Source organism: Crotalus tigris, unplaced genomic scaffold (assembly GCF_016545835.1).
Source record: "Crotalus tigris isolate CLP2741 ecotype Arizona unplaced genomic scaffold, ASM1654583v1 scf7180000018563.1161478300:1536566, whole genome shotgun sequence".
NCBI classification, from domain to species: domain Eukaryota; kingdom Metazoa; phylum Chordata; class Lepidosauria; order Squamata; family Viperidae; genus Crotalus; species Crotalus tigris.
Window position 1 is genome coordinate 1,078,529 of NW_024097077.1, and position 22,139 is coordinate 1,100,667.

Consider the following 22,139-nt stretch of genomic DNA (forward strand, 5'->3'; position numbering starts at 1 on the left):
CAGAGTACTTAATGTTCCAGCAGTTGTTGTATCCTTCCCTCTGAACAAGAGGGGATGGCTCCGTCGTTTCCTGCGTCCCTGGAACTCAGCCTGGATGGAAGTGATGGGCTGCTCTGCCACGGAGAATTGGCTGGAGGCTCCGGCTCGTTTTCCATCTGTGTTGCTGAGCAGAAATTCTCAGCCCCACACAGGAGAAGGAGCTTTCAACGAACCCAAGAGGGGTTCCTTCAAAGGACATAATTTGTGGCAGAGTTTCAAACTGCCCAGGAACCGATGTAATAACACGTATGTGCATTCTACATTCCAACTGCATTAATTTCAAATAAGCATGTTCTGGGATGTCCATTTTGGTATGAAGTAACTTTGTTTTGCAAGGATAGGATGCAGCCATCCTCAGGTAAATACTGGGATGTATATCAAATTACCCAATTCTTTTTTTTTTTTTGCACTCCCCTATTGACAAGTCCAAACCCAATCCGGCTCAAACCACCGAGCTGTGTTAATAAATACATTAGATACTTTTTGATGTTTGCTAAGACCTAAGAGCATCTGTTTATTTTCTATTTTGGAGGTAAGGTGGGTAGAGGGTTTTTTTTAAAGCACCATTTTCTTGCATAGCTTAGTATAAACCACCTCTGATTTCGTAGTCATAGGACATTCACTTTAATAATAAAGGAAATAAATAAGAAAAGGAAATCAAATCAATCAATCAATCAATCAACCAATCAGTTTCAGCCAGTGACTTGCTAGCTTTCAGCTTCTAAGTGAAGCTTGATTATTAGACTGAAAGCTCAATTGCTAATAAATAAAACTATTTAATTTCAACATTGTGAAGTTTATAATGTGAGAAGCAAGCAGTAATTACAGGCCCACTAGACTAGAAGCCCTGCTGACTGGCATCAGGGAAACTGCACAAATTACACAGTATAATGTCACTTGTGCAATGGTGTTATGACATCACCTCCCTCCCTCCCTCCCTCCCTCTCCCTCCCTCCCTCCCTCCCTCCCTCCCACACTGCCATCCATGATGGTATCAAGCAAGAATCCAAATTTGGATCAAATTAAATCTAAAACACATCTAAAACACCTGAACAGCCCCAAGACTTGTATTTCTAAATTTGCTGGATAAATACACAGCTGATAAAACCAGGAAAATATCTTTTATTGGTATTTTATTGTGACGTGAGCAAAGATCAGCGCACAGACTAGAAATTAGATCTGAAATACAAGTTTGTCATTGATATAAATGTTATTTTAGGCTTTCAAATTAATACGTTTTTAAAGCAATATTCCCCCTTTCCCTTCACTGAAGGTCTCCAAAGATGTCTGAGACTAAGGAGGTGGGATTAACTGGTCAGCCCAAACGAAAACCTGTGTCTTTTCTCATTCCTTGAGAATCCAAGAGAGTTACCTGCGTGCGAGTGGGAGATCAACAGGGAAAAAGAAAAGAGACTCTGGAAGCGATCTGGCTAGCAAGAATTTTATGAAGCTTTATTTCCAGATGCAGCTGGACATACATTCTATGAAGTAGAAACAGAGGCATAGAATCAAGATCACGCAAAGTATTAGCACCGCTTTATAAAATCCTAGTGAGACCACATCTGGAATACTGCAGCCAGTTTTGGTCACCTTATCACAAAAAAGAGGTTGAGAGTCTGGAAAAAATTCAGAGAAGAGCAACTAAAATGATAAAAAGCCTGGAGACTAAAACATACAAAGAACGGGTGCGGGACTTGGGCTTGGCCAGTCTAAAGAAAAGAAGAAATAGGGGAGACATGATAGCAGCGTTCCAGTATCTGAGGGGCTGCCACAAGGCATAGGTGGCCAGGTTGTTCACCAAAGACCAGATGGAAGGACGAGAAACAAGGGTTGGAAACTGACCCAAGAGAGAAGCAACCTGGAATTAAGGAGAAACTTCCTGACAGTGAGGACAATTAACCAGTGGAACAACCTGCCTCCAGAAATCGTGGGTGCTCCATCACTGGAGGTTTTTAAGAGGAGACTGGACAGTCACTTGTCTGAGATGGTATAGGGTCTCCTACTTGAGCAGGGGGCTGGACTAGAAGACCTCCAAGGTCCCTTCCAGCTCTATTCTATTCTTATTCTAAGTAATCAGGGAAAACTGTATCTGTTGAAAGGATGTCTGAATGTATTACAAGACTAGTATGAGTTTGCAGATATCTGGCCAATTGCTTTATTTTAAGAAAAGCCTCGAACACGATCTACAGCAAGGGTGGGCATCTATGGCTCCTCCACAACCTGTGGACTTCAACTTCCAGAATTCCCGCCATGAAGGGCCCTAGCTTTCCATCCCTGATCTATAGACTCAAATCTCCCTGAACTTCCAAAGATTTGAGCCTGGGGCCTTTCAGTTGCAATGCCCCCCACCCCACCCCATTTTTGAACAATGGCTTTAAGAGTCTTCCCCCAGTGACGGATTTTATCTAGAACTACAAGCTAAGCAGCATTTTTAAAGGTTTAGAAGCTCAGACAAATCACCAGTTTTCAAATACTGCCTCTGTTCCAACATTAGCTTCCTGAATATTGACACCACCACTACCTCATTTGAGCTATATCAAAAGTCAGGATCTCGGAATAGTTTTTCATGAGGAATAAATCACTGCCTGCCAAGAGAAATAATTTTAAAATTAACCCAGATCTTTCTTCTCTAAACAAAGTGTATATATATATGTCAATGCTAAGACCATTTATTTTCTGTCTAAAAAGCTTTTCTTACCAAACTAAACAAACAGACATTTTTACTTCTAAAATGGCTAAAGGTTTTCTTTTCTTAAAAAAAAAAAAAATCTGTTGGTTTTGGCTGATGAATCCCCATGTGTGGAGATCCATTTCTGACCCCAATGAGATCCCCTCAGAGATTCCTTGTGTAGCCTCAGAGGTCACTACCCCTCAAGCATCTGCTTTTCTTCATGCACAATAATGCAAAGTGATTTCTGAAGTGCTGTGCTGTCTAGGAGGATACCTTGGGGCCCATAAAGAAATAAAAGGCCATAATTTGAGCAATAATAAGTAGAAAAATGCTGCCCTTGACCACTAGGTATCACTTAATGACCTGTTATTATGGCAGGTTCTGTTGCAAGTGGGAAAACAAATGTTGATGGAGGCTCAGTGGCTCCGTTCCGCTCTAACTTCGACGGTATCTATGACGGTCACATAATTCACCCTCGCCACAAACCGCTGGCCTTTATCCTTAGATATTTAAGTTTTGTCAATATTTTAAAACTCCGGGGGGGGGGGAATTCTTGGAAAAGTGAATGTCCTGCTGATTTTTGGTTTCTAATAACATGTTAGTATATAAATATGCTTTATATAAACATTATATATTACACAAGGTTGCCCAGAGGAAAGAGGGTTCCAAACATACCCATCCACATAAAACAATGTTTACAGAGTTCTATCCTGACTATAATCACTTACTAGAAAGCAGAAAATCTGAATTTTGCATTTGTAATAAAATCCATATACTAGCTGACTAAACATCTTTTAAAGTGGATGATAGTTTCTGATGTCAGGTTTACCCTCTGGGTCATACATTAATGCCAGGATTTAAGGGAACCCAGCAATATCCCTCAATCCTTTCCACGTCTGTTTGCCAATAATGTACAAATGCACAATTTTTTTTCAAAGATGATGCGAACAAGAGATCCAAAATATAAAGGGGTTGGGCGGCTGGATAAAGCTGAGGAAGAAATTCAAATTTCCACTTGGATATGGTTTTCAGACAATGAGCTTGAATCTTTCTCAAACTCCCTTCTAATTTGTGGCGAGACTAGAAACAAATCAAGTTTCCATCAGCCATCCCATGCAGGTTTTCTTTCAGGTCAAATGGATCTAGTACCTAGGTTTGCCTTGGCATGCTTTTGGTTTTCAAAGGAAAACCTTGAAGTTGGAAGAGTTGGCGCTTACACATGGAGAAGAATCAAACCTGACCAGAATGGAAGGGCTAACAGAAGGAGGCCACACAACAGTCCTCATACATGAAACCACAAAAATATCTACCAGCAAGGAAGAACCAAGACATCCGATGCATCAGAAAGACAGCTTTATATGTTCAAGGTGTGCCTCTGGTCCTCCAGCGCTCTACCACGTCAGGAATCAGAAAACCTGACATCCCTGTTTTGCATTTATCAGAGGATCCCATAAGACTGAAAGATCAGTAAGGTCTAAGGAAAAGACAGGATTTAAATCAAACGTGTTGAAATCCATGGGTCCAAGGCTGAACACCCCTGATTTAAAACAAGGTATTTGATACTGTCAAACCCTGATTCAATGGGCCATCATGGCTGGAGGGGTGCCTGATAAACCCAAATGCCATAACATCCAAATGTATGCCCTTTGTGCAATTATGCAAATACTGGAAATTGCTGCAAATGGTGTAATTTGCATGAATTTGTTCTAACTACTTGGATACAATAGGCTTGTAGAATGGTGTATAGATGGAGAGCCAAGATCCATTAAAAAAAGTACAAGATAATTTTCTTGGCCTTGTATAAAGAACGCCTTTCAAAGGCATCCAGATCAACTAACAAAATTAATTATTTTCCCGAGTAGTTGCTGAATAGTTACTCATTTTCTATACCCAGCACCTAGATTGGAAGATTCTGGTGTAATGATTCCAATCAGATGGGCAACTTAACTCCCCACTTCATGCTATCAATGAATGTTATTTCTTCTATTAACACCAGATGAGAATAATTTGGTAAAAGGGTAGAGGAGAATCACATTAAGGGCATAGGTTGCATGTTTATTTTAAAAACGATAAATGTATGCACATTTCAACTTCTGTGTAGCATGATGTTATTCTGCCAGCTAGTTATTATAATTATCCTGGTTAATATGGAATTCTCATCTCTCAGGGTCAAGATTAAATGTATGGTTCTTCTACTTTGCTCAAGCTGTACTTCTAGATCAATTATTGGCAGGTCATTACAACTTCATATTCTCTGTGGGCATATTCATATATAATGCAACTTGAGTCTTCAGTAACCCTTACGATGGGCTGATGGGAGACTGTTCCTCATTTAACTTGCATTTTTTAATTAGACAATCACCAGAGAATGGTTATCCCACAAATCATTTTAAAAACAGGGATGGTTTTCAAAGCTGTTCACTCACAATTCAACCGTGAGCCAGTAAGTGCTCAGAAGTGCCATCCATGTGTCAAGCAGGCCTCAAAGGATCACGCTGGTCTTCACATCCACTTTTAGCAATACCTAGCACTCAGCCAACCCGGCGCAGTCCATAAGCCGTAGTGGTCCTCCAAGGAGGAATAAATCTGCTGCTGCAGACTCTCTTGGAGAGCGGAGGCCATGGAGCCCTGCTGAATGCAGAAGGATCTGCAACCCTCAATTTAATGGGTCTTAAAAAGTGAGGCCTCTCCACTTTGGATAAATTCAACTTTTGGTGATTTCATCAACAAGACTACACTATTTTCTTAGCCATACATGCAAAAGTGGCTTGCCGCTATGTTCTTCCGGGAAGTTTTTGAACTTCCCAGCCCTGCCTACAACCCTGGAATTCCTGAATTGCTCCTCACCCCAAATCGGAGCAGCTCTAATCCAGTGAAATGTCTCCGAGAAGAACAAAGGTCAGGTAACTGCTGCCCCCTGGCTGGACGACGGCTCTCACAGCCCTGTTTTAATATGAATAAGAAACCGAAAGCATAACTTTAAATATTTTTCGAGGATGGACAAAACGTTAACCAGTTTATATAAGAAAATCCATGTGTGTTTCAACCTAGTAAAATGTTTGCATAATTGAATCCAATAAGTGTTATGTAGTTTGGGGATATAACAGACAGTTCCTATACAGAGAGTTGTGTACAACAATCACTGTAGTTTTCGTTAGACTTTATAAAGATTACTGCATGAATAACTTTAATGAACCCTACCTAACAATCTTTAATAATTAAGGCAACGTATATGATAAATTGTTTTAAAAAATAAATAAACCTAACTCTCATTTAATGATTGGTCATTTAGCAACCACATGAAGTTGCAATGGACTGTATTCTGACTGCGATTTACAATATTTTCTGCCAGTTTCCAGTCTTTTGGGTGGGTTTTCTGCAAGAAACACCCATAGGAAAACATGGATCCCTGCATGTATTTGCTGCTGCAAAAAAGTCAGAAAATTGGGTCTGGTGACGTGGCTGTCTTGACTTACAACTCTCATGACTTATGATGGATATTCCAGGCCCCGTTATGGTTGCAAACGACCTACAAACCGCCAGCCAGTTGTATTTTAGTCCAGTGCTGTTCTAATCACAATACTATTCCCCACCCCACTTCTGTTGTTGAAGATATAGTAAAACTAGACTCCACCTACATCTTCTGCCTATCACAACTATATGTTTATTATGCATGTGTGTAGTTAGACATCACTTACCCTTAATCTAAGCATATATTGTAACCTGGCGGATACTTTTCAATTCCCACCTTATTTCAGGAATCCCAGAATAATAGGAGGGTTCTATATGATCTAAGCTCCACCCGTGATGAATGCAAAAATGGGAATGAAGGTTTGATTGCAGCTGCCATCTCGATTTTTTTTGACACCCCCCCCCCCGAATACTCTAATGGATTTTGTTGTGCCTATAATATGGCCAACATTAAAATGTCCTGTACTTTGCTCAGTTGGGAAGGGCAGAGTTACAACATGCAAGACTCGGTCTGGTGTGGACGTCATAGGCTGGTGCTCCTTCAATTCCAGTGCACCTGCGGACAACCTTTCTGAGGACCTCCTCAATCTGTTATCCTTTCTTTTGTGCGAGAGAAGTAAGATAAATCCACAGAACTTTTCCTGCACAAATAATTCATTTCAGCCTTAAGAATTAATCCTTCGGTGCAAAGAGCCTGAGAGGCTCCCATTGTTTGCAGCTTCATCCTGCTTCTCCTTTGAGGGAGACCTGTCATGTTGCCAAGGCCCCTTTCGTGCCAAAGTGCTGCGTGTTTTTCCATTTATGTTTCTAACACTCCTTTCCCACCTTGTGGGATGAAGAATAATGGCTCTGATCGGAATTCTGTTTTCTCTTTCGTGCCCTCTGAGAACTGTGGCTCACTTTTCTTTCTTCTGTCAAAGAACAAGTCCTTTATTTCCTGCTTTCATTCTGTTGAGGCGTAGAAGGTGCAGGCACGCTCGTTCACACGTTCGGCCACAGATTGGGTAAATCTGCACTAAAAACCACGTCGATCCCTTCTTTCAGGCATCTCTCTTTTCCCAACTCTCTTTTTCCCCAGCCGCTTTCTGGCACCCGACTGAAAGACCAACTTGGAACAGGACGAGGGACCAGCCTACCCAAGCTTATGGACACTCTGGCCAACAACCCGGCCTCGCTCCCATCGGGGTTTCTGTGACTCCCTTCATACACATCTAGGTTTCACCATGCAAACCTGTAATCTAGCAGAACCTCTAAGACTATTTGGAAATCTCTGACCAAGAGCAGCATCTATGGATCACAACACATAAATTGCCTCTCTGATTTCCTAGGATCACCTTTCCTTGAGACGTCAATCTTCAGCAAAACGTTATCTACTGTGTGTAGCTGAATGTTAGTAGTAGTGAAGGGTAAAGAAGGACAAGGCGGAACAGTCTGTGTATTTACTTTCTCCGGGAAAGGCTACGCTATCACTCCAATCATTTAAAAATAAATGAAAAAACAGCAGAATAGATATTTATATCAAAGCAGTCTATGAAATACCAGGAGGAATCTGATAACGCCTTCTGATTTTTGGCTTCCATAGACTAGCACAGCTCTCTACAATATTCTTCAAATTTACAGTTTCTTTTAACTTAACCTCATGCTTTCTTTCCTTTTTTTTTTTTTTAAAAAAAAAGGTTAAAGCTTCTATCCTAAGGAATGAATCCTATTCAGTGAAGCTTCCTTCCAATGAAACGGCACGCCAAGTAAAACATATTAATCCTTCTATTCTTTTTTCAATTTCAATTCCTACAATTTATCGTATATCTGAGTACCAGAGTTAAATCTGACTTACTACTAAGTCAATTTTTTTTTCTTTTTAAAAAATCCTATCTAAAATTGGGTCTGAAAAACATTCAAAAAAATATTGCCAGAAAGGACAATTTAATATTAAAGATTCATTAAATTAAGACACATACAACTGGATAAGTAACTCACAAAAAAAATATTTTCTACTGGAAGCAAGTAGGGTAACAGAAGCTGAAATCTTTCTCCCAAGATCTGGTATCAATTATGAGAGATTTACGCTCTTATATAAAACAGGGCCTATTTGTTTTGAATTAGTGTTGTGATAAAGCTGTCAGAATGGGACATAAATGCAGAAGTGAATTGATTTGCAAAACGGCATTTTTATAAATTATGTCAGTATGGTGATAGTGATGGTACAAGACTTGAGTTTTTAAAAATGTAATTGCACAGAGAAATGTATCTAATAGAAGACTCTGTGGGAGGGGGGTCAAAAAAGTAAAAATGGCAGCTGCGATTGAAATTTAATCTTTTTTTATGTGCCTCACATGTGCAACACATGCATAAAAGAGGCAAAAAAGCTTCCACTGTGGATTTTCTAAACTCCTGTGGATTTCCTTGGGAGCTGAACATAATTTTTTTTATTATGCTGAGGAGAGCCAGCCACATGGATAAGGGAGCCATAGACTATTTAAGAAGAAATCAGACGCATCCCTTAAAAATAAATGCTGGACTTTGTAGGCCTGTCATGTGGTCTGTACAGCCCAAACCGTAATGCTCACAAACAGAATTTTTCACTGCAGTTACAGCACAGCAAAATGTAAAACAATATTTCAGCTAAAATGTCAAGCTACTTTTACTCCAGCTATCTTTTTCTACCTGTGGCTATGATTCTAACCACAGTCTCCTTTCCATGAAAATACAGGTGAATAAGATGTAAAGAAAACCAAAAAGAAACCAACTACCAAACTTTATCAATGTGAAGACAATTAAGGATAATAAGTGTTGAAAGAGAAATATGTAACCCACCTATTTCTGTGGCCAACTACATATGGACTTGCCCCTGGGAACAGCTCCAATTACCGTCGTATTTCCGAGATCCGCCTGCATCGTTGCCCAAGGCCTGGTCCAATGAGGTATCCTGAGCAGAGCAATCCAAACTCCCATCAAATACTTCTATCAAACCAATCACTCATTTAATCCACAGGGAGAAGAGCATTGATGTCATTGAAAGGAAAGGCTCATCATCTATGGACGCTGCAAGGCAAAGTAGAACGACGGTCATGGACAGCAGAGGTAGCAAAGCATCAGATTCGCTCCCTGTTCTCAATCCATCCTTGGGTTCCACAAATGGTGTGCCTCTCACTTATAGATTAAGATCACACAAAACAGTATAGGTATCTACAGGTGCAAGCTGTAAAGCTATTAAATGGCATCCAAGATAGTCAATGCTGCAAGAGATGAAACATTTTGCTCACTGAAGTAAGCTAATTCTCGTAAAACGAGTCATTTCATTGAGAACACTCTAATCCAGTAGTGGAACTTCAACACTAAATATGATGAATGAAATACAGGAGGAATGTTAGGATATATTTGTTATTATTTTCTAAATGAATTTGTCAAATAATTTATAATTTTTTTTTCAAATAAATAAATAATGCTTGAAGTAAATATTTTCTCTAAGTTACAAGGAGGTTTTAATTGGAGGTTCAAAGGTTTCCTAGCATTTTGAAAACAATTGATAAGCACAAAGAAAATATTAATAATAAACCAAATGCAGTCTAAGCAGTTAAACTTGCATTGAATTAGCCAGATTAATTTTATTGCACAAATAAAATTCTATCTTGGAAGAGTGTCCAGCATCAACCTGTGGTTTCTGTAAAATTTGTAAAACTGAAATTAAAACTCCTACATTGATAAACACAGGGATAACTGAGACTCCCTTTCTTGAATCTCTTTCTGTTACCCAACCGAATTCAAAATGTTGATGCTTTCAATTAAAACAAGATGGACCCGTAAAGGAAAATCTTTTCCCATCCTTGGCTAGTCCTGAGGAATCCTTGCTGGTTAGGGGACACTGTTTTACGCTCAAGAAGGCTCCCCCAGGATTTTCAAGACCATTTCGTTCAAATTTTAGCTTTCCAATAAGTTTTAATAAAACAGCTTTACAGCTGTTTTGCCTTAACACATATAAAGGAAGATATTAAAATGTCTGAACAAAAAAGTCTTTAAACATGATTTTAAAGTTGCATCTTGAAAACAGATTTTATTCTATGTTTTAAGGGTGTTTTTCAGCCCAAAATCCAAAAGACTTCAACGTGCTTTGGCTTAGCAAAAGGCCATCTGTGATTGCCACTTCTAAAACCACCTTTAAAGAAAACAAAAATAGGTCCTTTATGACATTACTGAATAATTGTGGAACGATTCCAGATGTCCTTGGAATATAATGCTGATTCTCAAATACAATAATGACAATAACAACTAGCATAACTTTTAACTTGGACCACTGTACAGATAGTCCTCAACTTTCATTCATAATTGAGTGTAGAATTATAGTCATAAGTCACTGTGGTCACTAAACAGGTCACCATTTAACTGGACCCAATTTTACAACATTTTTTGGGTGGTCATTGAGCAAATCAATTTTATCCAATGGGCATCTTTTACTGGAAACAGGAAGTGAATCCTGGAAGTTGTCAAAAACAACAAGAACCATTGAAGTCATGGTCAGGTGACCCCGGGATCCTACAAGCCATTGTAAAGGTGAGCCAGTTGCGAAGTGTCAAAAATACAATCACATAACTGTGTGTGTGTGTGTGTGTGTGTGTGTGTGCAGCTGCTGTAATTTCAAAATCCGGTCATAAGTAGCTTTTTGGGTGGGTCCACTGTAATTTCAAATGGTCACTAAGCGAGGTCACAAGCGGCCCATCTGGAGACTGGGGGTCCAAAGCCCTCGGAGAGCATCCTGGCTGTCTCTGGGCCAATCACGCTCCCTTTTAGCCCAACCTCCTTCACCAGACATGATAAAATTAGGAGGAAATCCCTACTGGATACTTTCTTGAACTCTGTAGGAGACATACTTGCAATAATTATCCAAACAAAATAAATAACAGCTTAAATAAAACAAGAATATTGTTGTACTTGTTGTATTCTTGTAATACAAGAATGGTGTTATATTTCGTAGTTTACATTTGTTTATAGCTTGAAATGTAACAGAAGACTTATCTTACAAAACACTGAATGATTATCAGTTTACAGTATTTGCCATATTATTTGCTAACAATACTATGAAGAAGAGATGGTAATTCAGTAACCTATACTTGATATATTTACATATATCATGCAAATTTGGTTTTTGAGTGTTGAATTATATATATGTATTTTTTTTATTAAATTGACCACTGAATTTAAAAAAATAATAATGGGAATCTAGGGGGTTACAAAAAAATGGAATTAATTTAACTATTTCTGGGGATATCCATAGACAGGAATTTGCCAAAAACGTCAACATGGCAGCTGTGATTTGACAGTCACACTGAACCACTGTTTTTAAATTTTAACTTGGTTTTTCTCCTTCTCTTTAATTCACTGAAAAGCCTAAGAGCAAAAAAGTGATGATTTACAATTATGTACAAAACGTAAAAATGTAATTGTTGTAAAGATAACAAAAGCAGAACATCTCATATAGCCCAAGCCAGGGGTAAGCAACCTTGGCTCTTTTATGACTGGTGGACTTCAACTCCCAGAATTCCTGAGCCAGCCTGGCTCAGCTTGGAAACCTCCCCCTTTCCCCTCAGCGTGGCTGGCTCAGGAATTCTGGGAGTTGAAGTCCACCAGTCATAAAATGGCCAAGGTTCCCCACCCCTGGCCCAAGCAAACCAGGATGAAGCCACTGCTTTTATCCTTGTAACATCATTAAGTCTGACTTAAATAAATCTACTTTGAATTAATATCTCCGCACACACATAGCCTTTCCAAGAAATTACCAGTGTTGCAAAAACCTCATCTGTCAAAATAAGATTTCTGATGTGTCTTTTCACCAGTGCATACCTGAATGACACGTTGCAAACACACTTACACACTGAACAGAAAGGGCTGCCTCGATTTAAGTTTGACAGAAAACTTGCAAGAAAACTGCATGGAACTAAAAAATAATGGAAAAAATATAGAAGGGAAGAAGATGCAAAATAAAAACTGGTGAGATGTTAGATCTTTCTGACATCCACATAACTCTAAACTCTTTCCTACTCCTGACTGAGTAGGAAATCACTATTTGCATATTTAGGAACTTGACAAAAAAAATGTTGGTAGTGTGGGAGAAAGTCTGTATCCTCTTGGTCAGAAAAGCAACCAAGATTTTGGGAGACCAGATTCAGAAGCGGCAGGAGCCCCCGAGGGATATAATTTGCGAACTACTGACGCAGCCTCTGGGTCTGAGGGCCTTGCGCAGTCAAAGGGCCCGCTGGGAGGACCCCATGAGATGAAGTATCTGTGATCACCCAGCAATTGCACCACTGTGGAAGTTCTTAGCAGGAGCTACGGCTGGTAGAAATTCATCCAGAAATTAGTAATGCAAAGAAGCTTTGTACTGCTAATTAGTGAGAACTTGGCTTCCACAAGAGTGTCGATAGTATGGTCCAAAAAAATAAGATGGCGCCCAAGAGGATGGCATCTAAGCTCTGCCTCTTTGTTACGTGTGCCCTGAAGCTTGATTCTTTTTGCCATAACTTGAAAATTCCCAGGGCTTAATGGTAATTTCAAATGTTTTGTGCTTTACTGGACTGGACCATCTATCAATCAATCAACCAATCAATCAATCAATCAATCGTCGTATCTTTCTGGACTGTTAATTTCAACACTGTGGTACTTACGAAGACATTTTAGGTTGCTAAAATGTCGATTAAATCACAGGCGCTATGACCCTCCTAGCCAGCAAACTGTAGGATGAAAGGATAAAAAAAAAGAAGGAAAGAAAAAGCACTGCTTTAACCACATTTTGAAATCCTCTGGGAGGGAACCGCCTCTCCCCCAGCTCTGCAATCCAGTTTCCCCCGTGGCCGATGCATTGGGGCTCCCTGGTTACCTCAGTGCGCCACAGTGCGGCTGCTCTGCCCCATGCAGCACCCTGCGTCGTCGTACCCCAGGGTTGTCGAGACGAGACGCCCCGTTTTGCCGTTCTGAAGGCAGGCAATGAAACAGCTGCAGCGTGCCAGGACAAGAAGCATCGGCCCAGTTGCCTTGGCAATGCCCCAGACGCCGCTTGCAGCCTCTTTCAAGCTCACTGGAGGAGGAGGGGGGGGGGAACAAAACATGGCTGTCCTTCAGGCCTGGAAACATTGGCAACCCCTCCCTTCACCCCTCCCGGGCTTTGCCTTATCTCTCCACATACAGCTTTGGTTAATGGCCACTTCTAAATCTTTTTGATTGTACCAACAAGGCAAAAATACTTGAAAGCCAAAGGATCCCGTCTGGGAGCTTGAATGAGGAACTATTCCTCTTAGTTCGACTCTTTTCTTTCTTCCTAATGCTTCTTTACTTGCAATATCCACAATGCATCCATCGGCAGATATATTTATTTAAGGATGATTTTCCTTAATCATTATTAATGGATTAAGCTAATTCAAGAAAAACTGGCTATCGAGGTGGAAAAGAAAAACATGCAGACATGGTTAACTATATGTTAACTCCATTTCCCTTCTCTGATTTGTCTATTGTTTAATATACGAAGCAGGTGTTACAGCTGTCACTCTACAGACCTGAGCTAAATGATGTTTGGCTTTATGTGTGGATTTTTAATAAAAACTAAACAAGAAGTATCTGCTTTAAATCCTTTGGGTTGGGGGCTTAATAAATGCAATCACAAAATAAATAAACATATAAATACATCAATAACGAAGCCTCATATTTGCAACAGGCCCCTTTTAGGCTTCTATCTAGAGGAAGCAGAGCCACAAAAATTTCCCAAATAAAATTGCCATTATTTTCTGCAGCAAAGTTCACCACATATTGCTATTTAAACAATTAAGAATATTCATTGTACGTCTAAGGCAATGCTGCACGATCAGCCTCAAAACCGGATCACGTGACTAAAACTTGAACATGATACTGATTTATACAAAACTAAAATGGTTGGTAAATGGATGCAAAACCCCAGAGATGCAGAGGTAATTTTTGAAATAAATGGTGATATGATACGTCTGACACTTCTTTTAGGTGCCCAACAAACAATCTGGAGGAATATTACTGTATTTTGAAAAACTATCAAGGATTAGAGAAAGCAACCTCAATCCTTGATCTGTCCTTTAAAAGAATATCCCGAAAGGACAGGCCGCCATTTGCCATGGTCCTTCTAGAACAGATGGTTAAAGTTCAGATGTTTCCTCATGGTCTTTCTTCCAAGTTTTAACCAGGTCCTACTTGCTTAGTTTTTTAAAAAGTCAACCAAGGTATCTAAGAAGCTTTCCCTTAGAGTAGCCAGCTATTTTATAAAAGCCACTGACGGACAGAAATCTAGATTTCCCTGTGATATGCTCAAAATACCAGCAGGCATCCTGATAAGCAAACTGAATCTTAATCATTTCCAACCCAAGCTTAAACAAGCTAAGATTAATATAATTTATCCCTACATCAACATGTAACAAACAGAACCATTAATATGTTCTTCTTTATTATTGCAGTTTCCAGTTTACTTTCGGAAGCTAATTCATTAAGCTAAGATTTGCTTGCTGTATCACAAACTGATGTGAATTGTGTTTTGAGATGCTGTAAATTTGTGCACGATCTGGCACATTTCTCAGACAGCGATTTGGCTGTTCTACCTTTTACTATTTGCAGACCAAATTACCCACAATAGAGTAAACCCTGTTTATAACTGGACAAGGATCTCTTTCTCATTCTAATCGGTCTGCAAAAATTATACCCGGTGCCATGCACAAAACGAAAGCTCATTGATAAAAATAACACATGCTTCCCATTTTCTCTTGGATTTACCCTAGACAGACTTCGGATAGAGTGCCAAGCCATTCTGTCAAGCAATGGATATAATCATGTCCGAATTGCACCTGCTGATGTTTAATTCCCTTTCCACACTGATCATGTCAGACTAGGAGAAGAGACCCCATAAATTCTTTGTCTGACAGCCAGAAATCCTTCAGACAGACTTTTTCAACCTGGGAGCACATATTCCATTTTGCATTCTGTAAGCACAAGATAAGAGTTGACCCATTCATGGGCGTCCATCACAAGCTATTATGACATTACGCACATTCAGATGTCACGGCAAAAGTTACATAGTTCTTATAATGTGAAGTCATTCCATCTCATCCCCAGACATCGACAGATTCACTACAATGCAAGGTGATCCGATGGTTCACTCAAGGAGCATATAGAGAAAACCAATTTTCAAAATTATTCTATTTTAATGCAGTTTAGTAGGACACTAAAAACCCAGTTATTAAAGCTTAATATTGCTGAGAATATGTATCATGTATAATTATTTTGTGTGGCACATGCTTTTGCTAATAATAATTAAAATACGTTCTTTAAGAAACTCTACAGAGAAAAATATTGGTAATAAAGAATATTGTTGTAAGAATTTCCCTTGCTTTCAATCTTATAACTTATGGGGAATAGCTAATTTATTTTAGCCTAATTGTGGAGTTTCCTGGGCTTCCCTGTTCTGAAAAATGCTTTGGTTGCATGCATTGCTCCATTTTGTGTGCCTGGGGGTTCCTGTGCGTATGTGTTTGTGTGTCTACACTTTTGCCAAAAAAGAAAAAAAAAGGGGGGGGGGAAGAGGACTGGGCTGATTTCCACTTCTTAATTTGGGAAAAGAAGGCAGTCAAAGCTATGTGGCATTTTATTTAATAAAAGTATGATTTTCCTAATAATTGCAAAAAAGGCAACTTGTGTCCATTGTCACTAAAATATACATACCATTTGTGTGATATGGCCAGAGTTTATTTTCTTATATTGTTTGATGCTCTTTGAGGATTTTAATGAGCAGTGCCTTGTTCTTTCCTACAAGGAACTGAATGACATGTACCTAACAATTCTAGGCACACACATACCAGAGAGATACTCAACCATGTACAACTTGAGAACAGGACATGCAATTCCCAATAATTGTTGTAGGAGCTTCCCTCCCCCCCCCAGAAAAAGGAAAGCCTTTTTCAAATCCAAAGTCCTGTTGATCAGCTGATCAAAGGGAGAAATGAGTGACTGAATGCAGATCCTCCTTTAAGATAAATTGATGAAGAAGAATTGAGTTAAAAAAAAACAATCAAGTATGTCTTGCAATATACTTTATACCATCATTTGACTGCAGTGTGATGAACGAATAGAAAATGGATTTATTTCAACTGGCCTTTCTGTGTTTGTAGGCCTCGTATGCCTCGTCTCTTTTCTCACAGAACTCTTTCTTCCCTGAAAAGATAACTTCTGCAATACTGGCAGGTTTTCATCATGGAAACAGGTTTTGTGTTCAATCTATTTCCTTGCCAAGCCATTGTAAAGGACAAAGCCATTTGCAAGGCAGCGCAGAGCCCCTGAAGGAGTTTGCACCCTCAGCTGTAAGCCTAAATCTCACAAAAGTATAAAGATAAAAATTACACACAAACACGCATATATACAAATGCATATATACGTAATAAAATACAAAGGATGGATGGATAGACGGATAGAGGGGCAGACTGAGTGATCCTATGCCCTAATTTCTGATTATAATTTTTCTTATTTTAAATTTACGTAGGATTCAGTTCCTAAAAAGAATATGCAGGCTTAATTTCTACACATTTCAATAGTTTTGTATGAACTGAGGCTGTATGCGTCACAATTGCTGGAAAATGGTATAAAATTTCAAATTTTATATAAAAAAATCCTAGTCTTCTTTTGTGAGATTTTACAAATGCATAGCTTACACTTCATTATATTTCTTGCCAAATCTAGTCTTACCCCAAAATTAAAAGATTCATTGAAAGGGCTGTCTAATTATTCTTTAAAATATCTCCAAACAAAATATTTACTATTACAAAGAACAGGAACTATACTATTCCAAATATTGAACAAATAGCAGTAGGTTTTTAAATATTCAGATGTCAGTAATGCATCCCGTTTTTTATAATTGAACTACGATACAGATACTACAAGTACTAAAAAGTCAGCAAGATTAAAGAATACCTAAATTTTTACTACCTTTTATCCCAAGAGGATGTGTTATCCTGATGCCCAGCTATGGTAATAATAATAATAATAATAATATGATTAGCAAAAATATCCTTCCAACATCAGCTGTGATTTCAATTTTAGATACTGAAAGAATACAGTTACTACAATCACTCCTGCCACATCCAGGCTTTAAAGCAATCTCTGCCTAAAGTAGTTTTAAATTACCGGTAGATACCTTCTACACCTTTACAATTTAATATTTTTGCATTTCTAAAATTAAATTTAGTAAATTTAGCAAAAACAGATGCATCAGTCATTAAAAATACCCCGTTTCACCAGACCGAAATATTTGATGTGCCGAGCTAAAAAAAAAAAAAAGTACCGTGTGCAGCAATTAAAGGTGATTTTTTTCATTCAGTCTATAGATTTATATATTAGTTATGCCTTGTTTTGCACATACTGCATCCCCTTCAACTTTAAAAGAAAGCCGAGATGCTTTTGGTAACGCTCGCATCCATCCTCCTCCTTCCACTAATAACGTGGCACACAGATATACGGGTTGCCGTCCTTCTGGAGGAAAGAGGGCTGTCATGAAACGATATTCCCGAAGAGCAGAGCTAAATGAAATTTTCCTTTCTGCTGCAAAGCCCACAATATTTGCACCTTGTTCCTAAAACAGAAGGAAAGAGCTCCGAGGTCTTCCAAGCAAGTTCTCTACGGCGCCCGCGGTGAGCTGCACAAGCCCAGAGCGCTCTCCTACCTGGGCGAGGGATCCGTGCGGGAGAGGCAGCCTTTCTCCAGCCGCTCGCTCGCTCGCTCGCCCGCCCTCTCCGCAGCCTTCAGACGGGGGTCGGGCGTCAAATAAGGCAGCGGGGCGAAAGGGCTCGAAAGGGCGGCAGCTTCCGAGGCGGCGAGACCAGCCGGAGCCTCCGAGGCGAGCGACTCCCAAGCAGGGAGCCGGCCGGGCGGCCTCGCCGGCGGTTCCGGGAAGGAGAGGCTGGCGGCTTCGGAGCGAGGCGGGCACCGGGGACGGCACGAGGAGCGCAGAGCCGGCCCGGCTGCCGTTTCCGATGCGGCGCCTCCGATTCCCTTCCCGGCTCGGAGGGAACTTCCTCCCCGGCCACCCCGCTCGCTGGCGGGCACCGTTCTCGGCCCGGCCGCGGAAGGGAAGGGAGCGGCGGGAGGAAGCCTCACCCGGCAGGCAGAAGCTGTCAGCCGCGGGAAGGGCCGCTCGCCCGGCAGCTCCGCCGGCTCCTGCGGGAAGCGGAGGCGAGGCGAGCGGCCGGGGTCGGCGGGCGGGCGGGGCAGGCAGTGCCGGGACCGCGCCGCCCCTTCAGCCCCCGCCCGCCGACGGGCCCGACCGGGAGCCGCTCGCCGGAGAGGGGAGCCGGGCCCGGCTCGCCCGGCACTTGCCCGGCCTCGAAGGGAGGAGAGCGCCTGCAGAGAGGCCGACGGTCCGCCCGGGACGCCCCCCAGGCGGCGGGGCAGGCTGAGTGGTTCGGGAGGCGGGGGAGGGAGCGGGGGGGAGGAAAGGGGGGAGGGAGGGGGAGACCCCCCCTCTTTGCTCGCGACGCCTGCAGAAACTTTCCCTGCGCCCCCCCCCCGGGGCTGGGCTGGGCGGAACGGGGTCGCCGTCCTGGGGCCGCTTCTCCTCCCCCCTCCCCCCTCCCTCGGCAACACCCCCGAGGGGGAGGCCGGGGCGGGGGAGCCAGGCGGCGGCCCGGGCCAAGCAAGGCCAACGGGGGGGGGGAGGCGGGAGACGTTCGCCGCGCTCGCCGCTGCCCAGGAAACCCCGCCGGGTCGCGGCTTCGGGAGGCGCCGCCCAGCTCCGTGTTGTGTTTGACTGAACGCTCAGCTGCCCGGCCCGCGCGGGAAGGACGGCCGGGACGGGGACGGGGCAGCCGGCGGGGCTCCAGCATGGGCGTCGGGGCATCCGCGCCGCGGCAAAGGGGGGCGAGAGTGCCGCCCGCAGGGGGCTTTTCTTTCCCCCGGGAGAGCAACCCAAAGGTCGGGCCGGCGGAGAGCCGCACAGCCCCGCCGCTGTCCCAGGCCGCCCGGCGAGGACTGCTCGGGGGGCGAAGAGCCGCCGCTGGCCTGGCTCCGAGGCCCAGGCTGAGCCAGGCCGCCTCCCCTCCGGCGCGCGCACGCGCACGCACCTCCTCCCGGCCTGCACGCGCACGCCGCGCGGCCCCGACACCCTGCGAGCGCCTAGTGCGGGCGGAGCGTCGTGCCGGCGCGGGAGGGGAAGGCAGGCGCTCTCACGTGCGCGCTCCCGCGCTGGGAGCCAGATGTGGGAGCCGAGCGCGGCCGGATTGGGCTCTCGCCGCGGCCTCGCCTTTTCCTCGGGGGCGGGGAGAGCGGTCGGCCTTGCACACAAAGCGCCCCCGGCGGGAGGGCCAGCGGGGCGGCTCCCCCCCGTCCGTCAGAGCGGGGCCATCTGGCCGCTCGCCCGACGCCGACTCCAAAGCCGGGCCGCGGCTCTCGGCGGCCCCGGAGGAAAGCAAGCGGGAGCCCCTCCGGGACAGGCGGACACGCGCAGGCTCGGGCACGCGCTGCCCGCTGTCTGCCCGCGTGTGCCTGCCGGGGGCTCTTCCCCGCCCCCGTCCGCCGAGCCTCGCCTTCGCCTCTCCTGCCGGGCGGGGCGAGGCCAGGCCTCCCGGGCGGAGGGGCGGGGCCTGGGGGGTGGCGGCCCGGGCGAGTTCCAGGGCTGCTCCGCAAGGGAAGCGAGCGGCCCGGCGGGGCGTTCGAGGGAGCCGGGAGGCGAGGCGCCGCGACGGGCCGGGGAAAGCGCGGGCCCTTTCCTGGCCCTCCCTGCGCGCAGAACCCGCGCCTCGGTGCGCCCGTCCTGGCAGCGCCCGGGGCTCCTGGCCCTGCCGCGGTCCTCGTGCGTCACATCTCGCCATCTCCCTCAGCCAATTGAAGGCCCACTTTCTCCTCATAAATAGGCGGCCAAGTTTTCTCTCTTGGCGGATTTGGGAATGAATGGCGCTCGCCCGCCCGGGCGCATTGCGCACTCGCAACCCGTACAGGCACACACAGACACACAAACTGGGAGCGTCACAGGCTCTGAGTCCGATTCACCCGCCGGAGCCCTCGAAGCACGATTTCGGTCTTCCGTCACGGGAGCCTGTTTTGGGCAGCCCCTTCGCGGGGGGAATAAAAGGTCCGCTGCGAGACCGCAGGCGCGAATGCGGGACGGCGAGCCATAGTTGCCCTTGGAGGCGTCGGCTGCGATGGCCCCGGCGGCTCCTCGGCTGCCTTCCGTCGGGGCGCTGGATGAGGCGAGCGACGCTGGCCCGTCGGTGCCCCCCCGCCCCGCCTTCATGCCAGGCGCCGAGCCCCAGAGCGCTGCCCGCCCCGTCCACCTGCAGGGCCGGCCGGCCGCCTTGGGCCCCGGGGAACTCCGCTGGCTGCGAGCCCGAGGCAGCCCCGCTAGCAACTCCTGGGAAATTTAAAACTGCAGCCTGACGGCAGCACAAGAAGGTCTGCTGTCTTACAACGGGCGCTTTGCCAGCCAGTAAAAAAAAAAAAAGTCCCCCTCTGCAGTCTGCTTTTCCGTGAAGCTTCCTTTGTCTATTTTTTTTTTATTTCTGCTTGTTTTTTTCCTTTTTAATTCCTTTTTTCAAAATGGAGACTGTCCACAAGTGTTTTCGGTATTTTTTTTTAGAAGATGAACGTTTAAGGCCATTTAAATATAGAAAAAGATACCGTGTTATATCACATTTTCCTACCGCGTATTGAAATGATTATGAACATAGTGGGTTATCCAATACGTGGTCTATATGATTATTGTGGCTGGTTGGCTGCAGATTTCTAGCTTAAGTGCCAATGTCCCCTGACAACTTGAAATCCACAATTTTAGTGGATGTTGTGAAATACTGATTTAATTTTTGCAGATGATGAACAGTGGATACTTTATTATGTCATCTTAGAGACATGCAAAAGTTACCTATTCCAATACTGCTAAATAGCTAATATTTGGAAATTAATTTATGAACATCTCTTAAAAATCAATTCAGTGTGATGTCAAATATAAAACCTCATAGCAGAACAGCAAAATAAAAATACCTTTAATTTCTTCTAAAACCTTAAATTACTCCTAGGATTTAGGATGGTAGGATTACAAAAACGTTTAATTTTTTCCCAATAAGAATTTTTACTACACAATAGCATCCATTCCAAACTATTCTCCGATTTTTAATTTCTGGAATTCTAGCATCCAAACATTAGATGATTGTAGAAAATCAGAATAATTATCACACTATTTTTAAAGAAATGTATGGTATGAGCATTGTTTGAAAAATGAATTGATCATTTTGGGGTTACAGTGAATATTTAGAAATTTCATTATGCTTTTATTCAACTGTTCATTTTCGCCATTTCCATTAAGAGGTTTATTTTGAAATAATCCAAGGCCTTTTCTCAGCCTCCTTGAATTAAGGAATTACACGGTCATAAAAAGGGAGTTTGTGTAAATTTATATATGTTTGTATCCATAACTGTCCTAATTTAATTTCCTTATGTGTAGACTATAATTGCTGGTTACAATATAACCTTTAAAATGGCAAAAATTATGTCTAGTGTTTCACTGTTTGGATTTTAAATGACATGCAAGGCCAAAGTTGTTATTCTGAATATTATTAAATATATGTCAAGACATATCTAGTGTGTAAGTAAATCTCTCTCCTCTCTCTCACTCCCAGCCTGATCTTTGCTTTTTGAAATGATCTTCACAGTAGAGTAAAATATTTCAGAAAAAAAAAGGTGCATACAGGAATTACAATACAAATACCCTATTTATAGGCAATAGAGTAAGGTTAGAATCACCATTTTCCATGCAGACACCAGGAAACTACAGAAGTGGCTACATGGAAGGCTGTGACCTCAGATGTTTAACATTCGTGTTTCATAACAAACTTGGCAAAGAACTCATTACCCTGTAAACAAAGCTTTGCATGCCACAGACGCTGGTTTCTTGCACCTCTATTATCCCATCCTGCGAGGAGAC

General features: G+C 43.1%; 1 protein-coding gene across 1 annotated transcript in view; it reads right to left on the minus strand.

The window, feature by feature from the left end:
• LOC120313056 (translation initiation factor IF-2-like) overlaps window positions 1–20,034 on the minus strand; it is a 42,095-nt gene extending 22,061 nt beyond the window's left edge. The window contains exons 1-2 of the mRNA XM_039354560.1: window positions 19,394–20,034; window positions 17,892–18,620 (exon numbers count right to left, since the gene is read on the minus strand). Of these exons, the coding sequence (XP_039210494.1) occupies window positions 17,892–18,620; window positions 19,394–20,034 (1,370 nt within the window). The remainder of the gene's footprint in view (window positions 1–17,891; window positions 18,621–19,393) is intronic.
• Window positions 20,035–22,139: the final 2,105 nt, after the last annotated feature.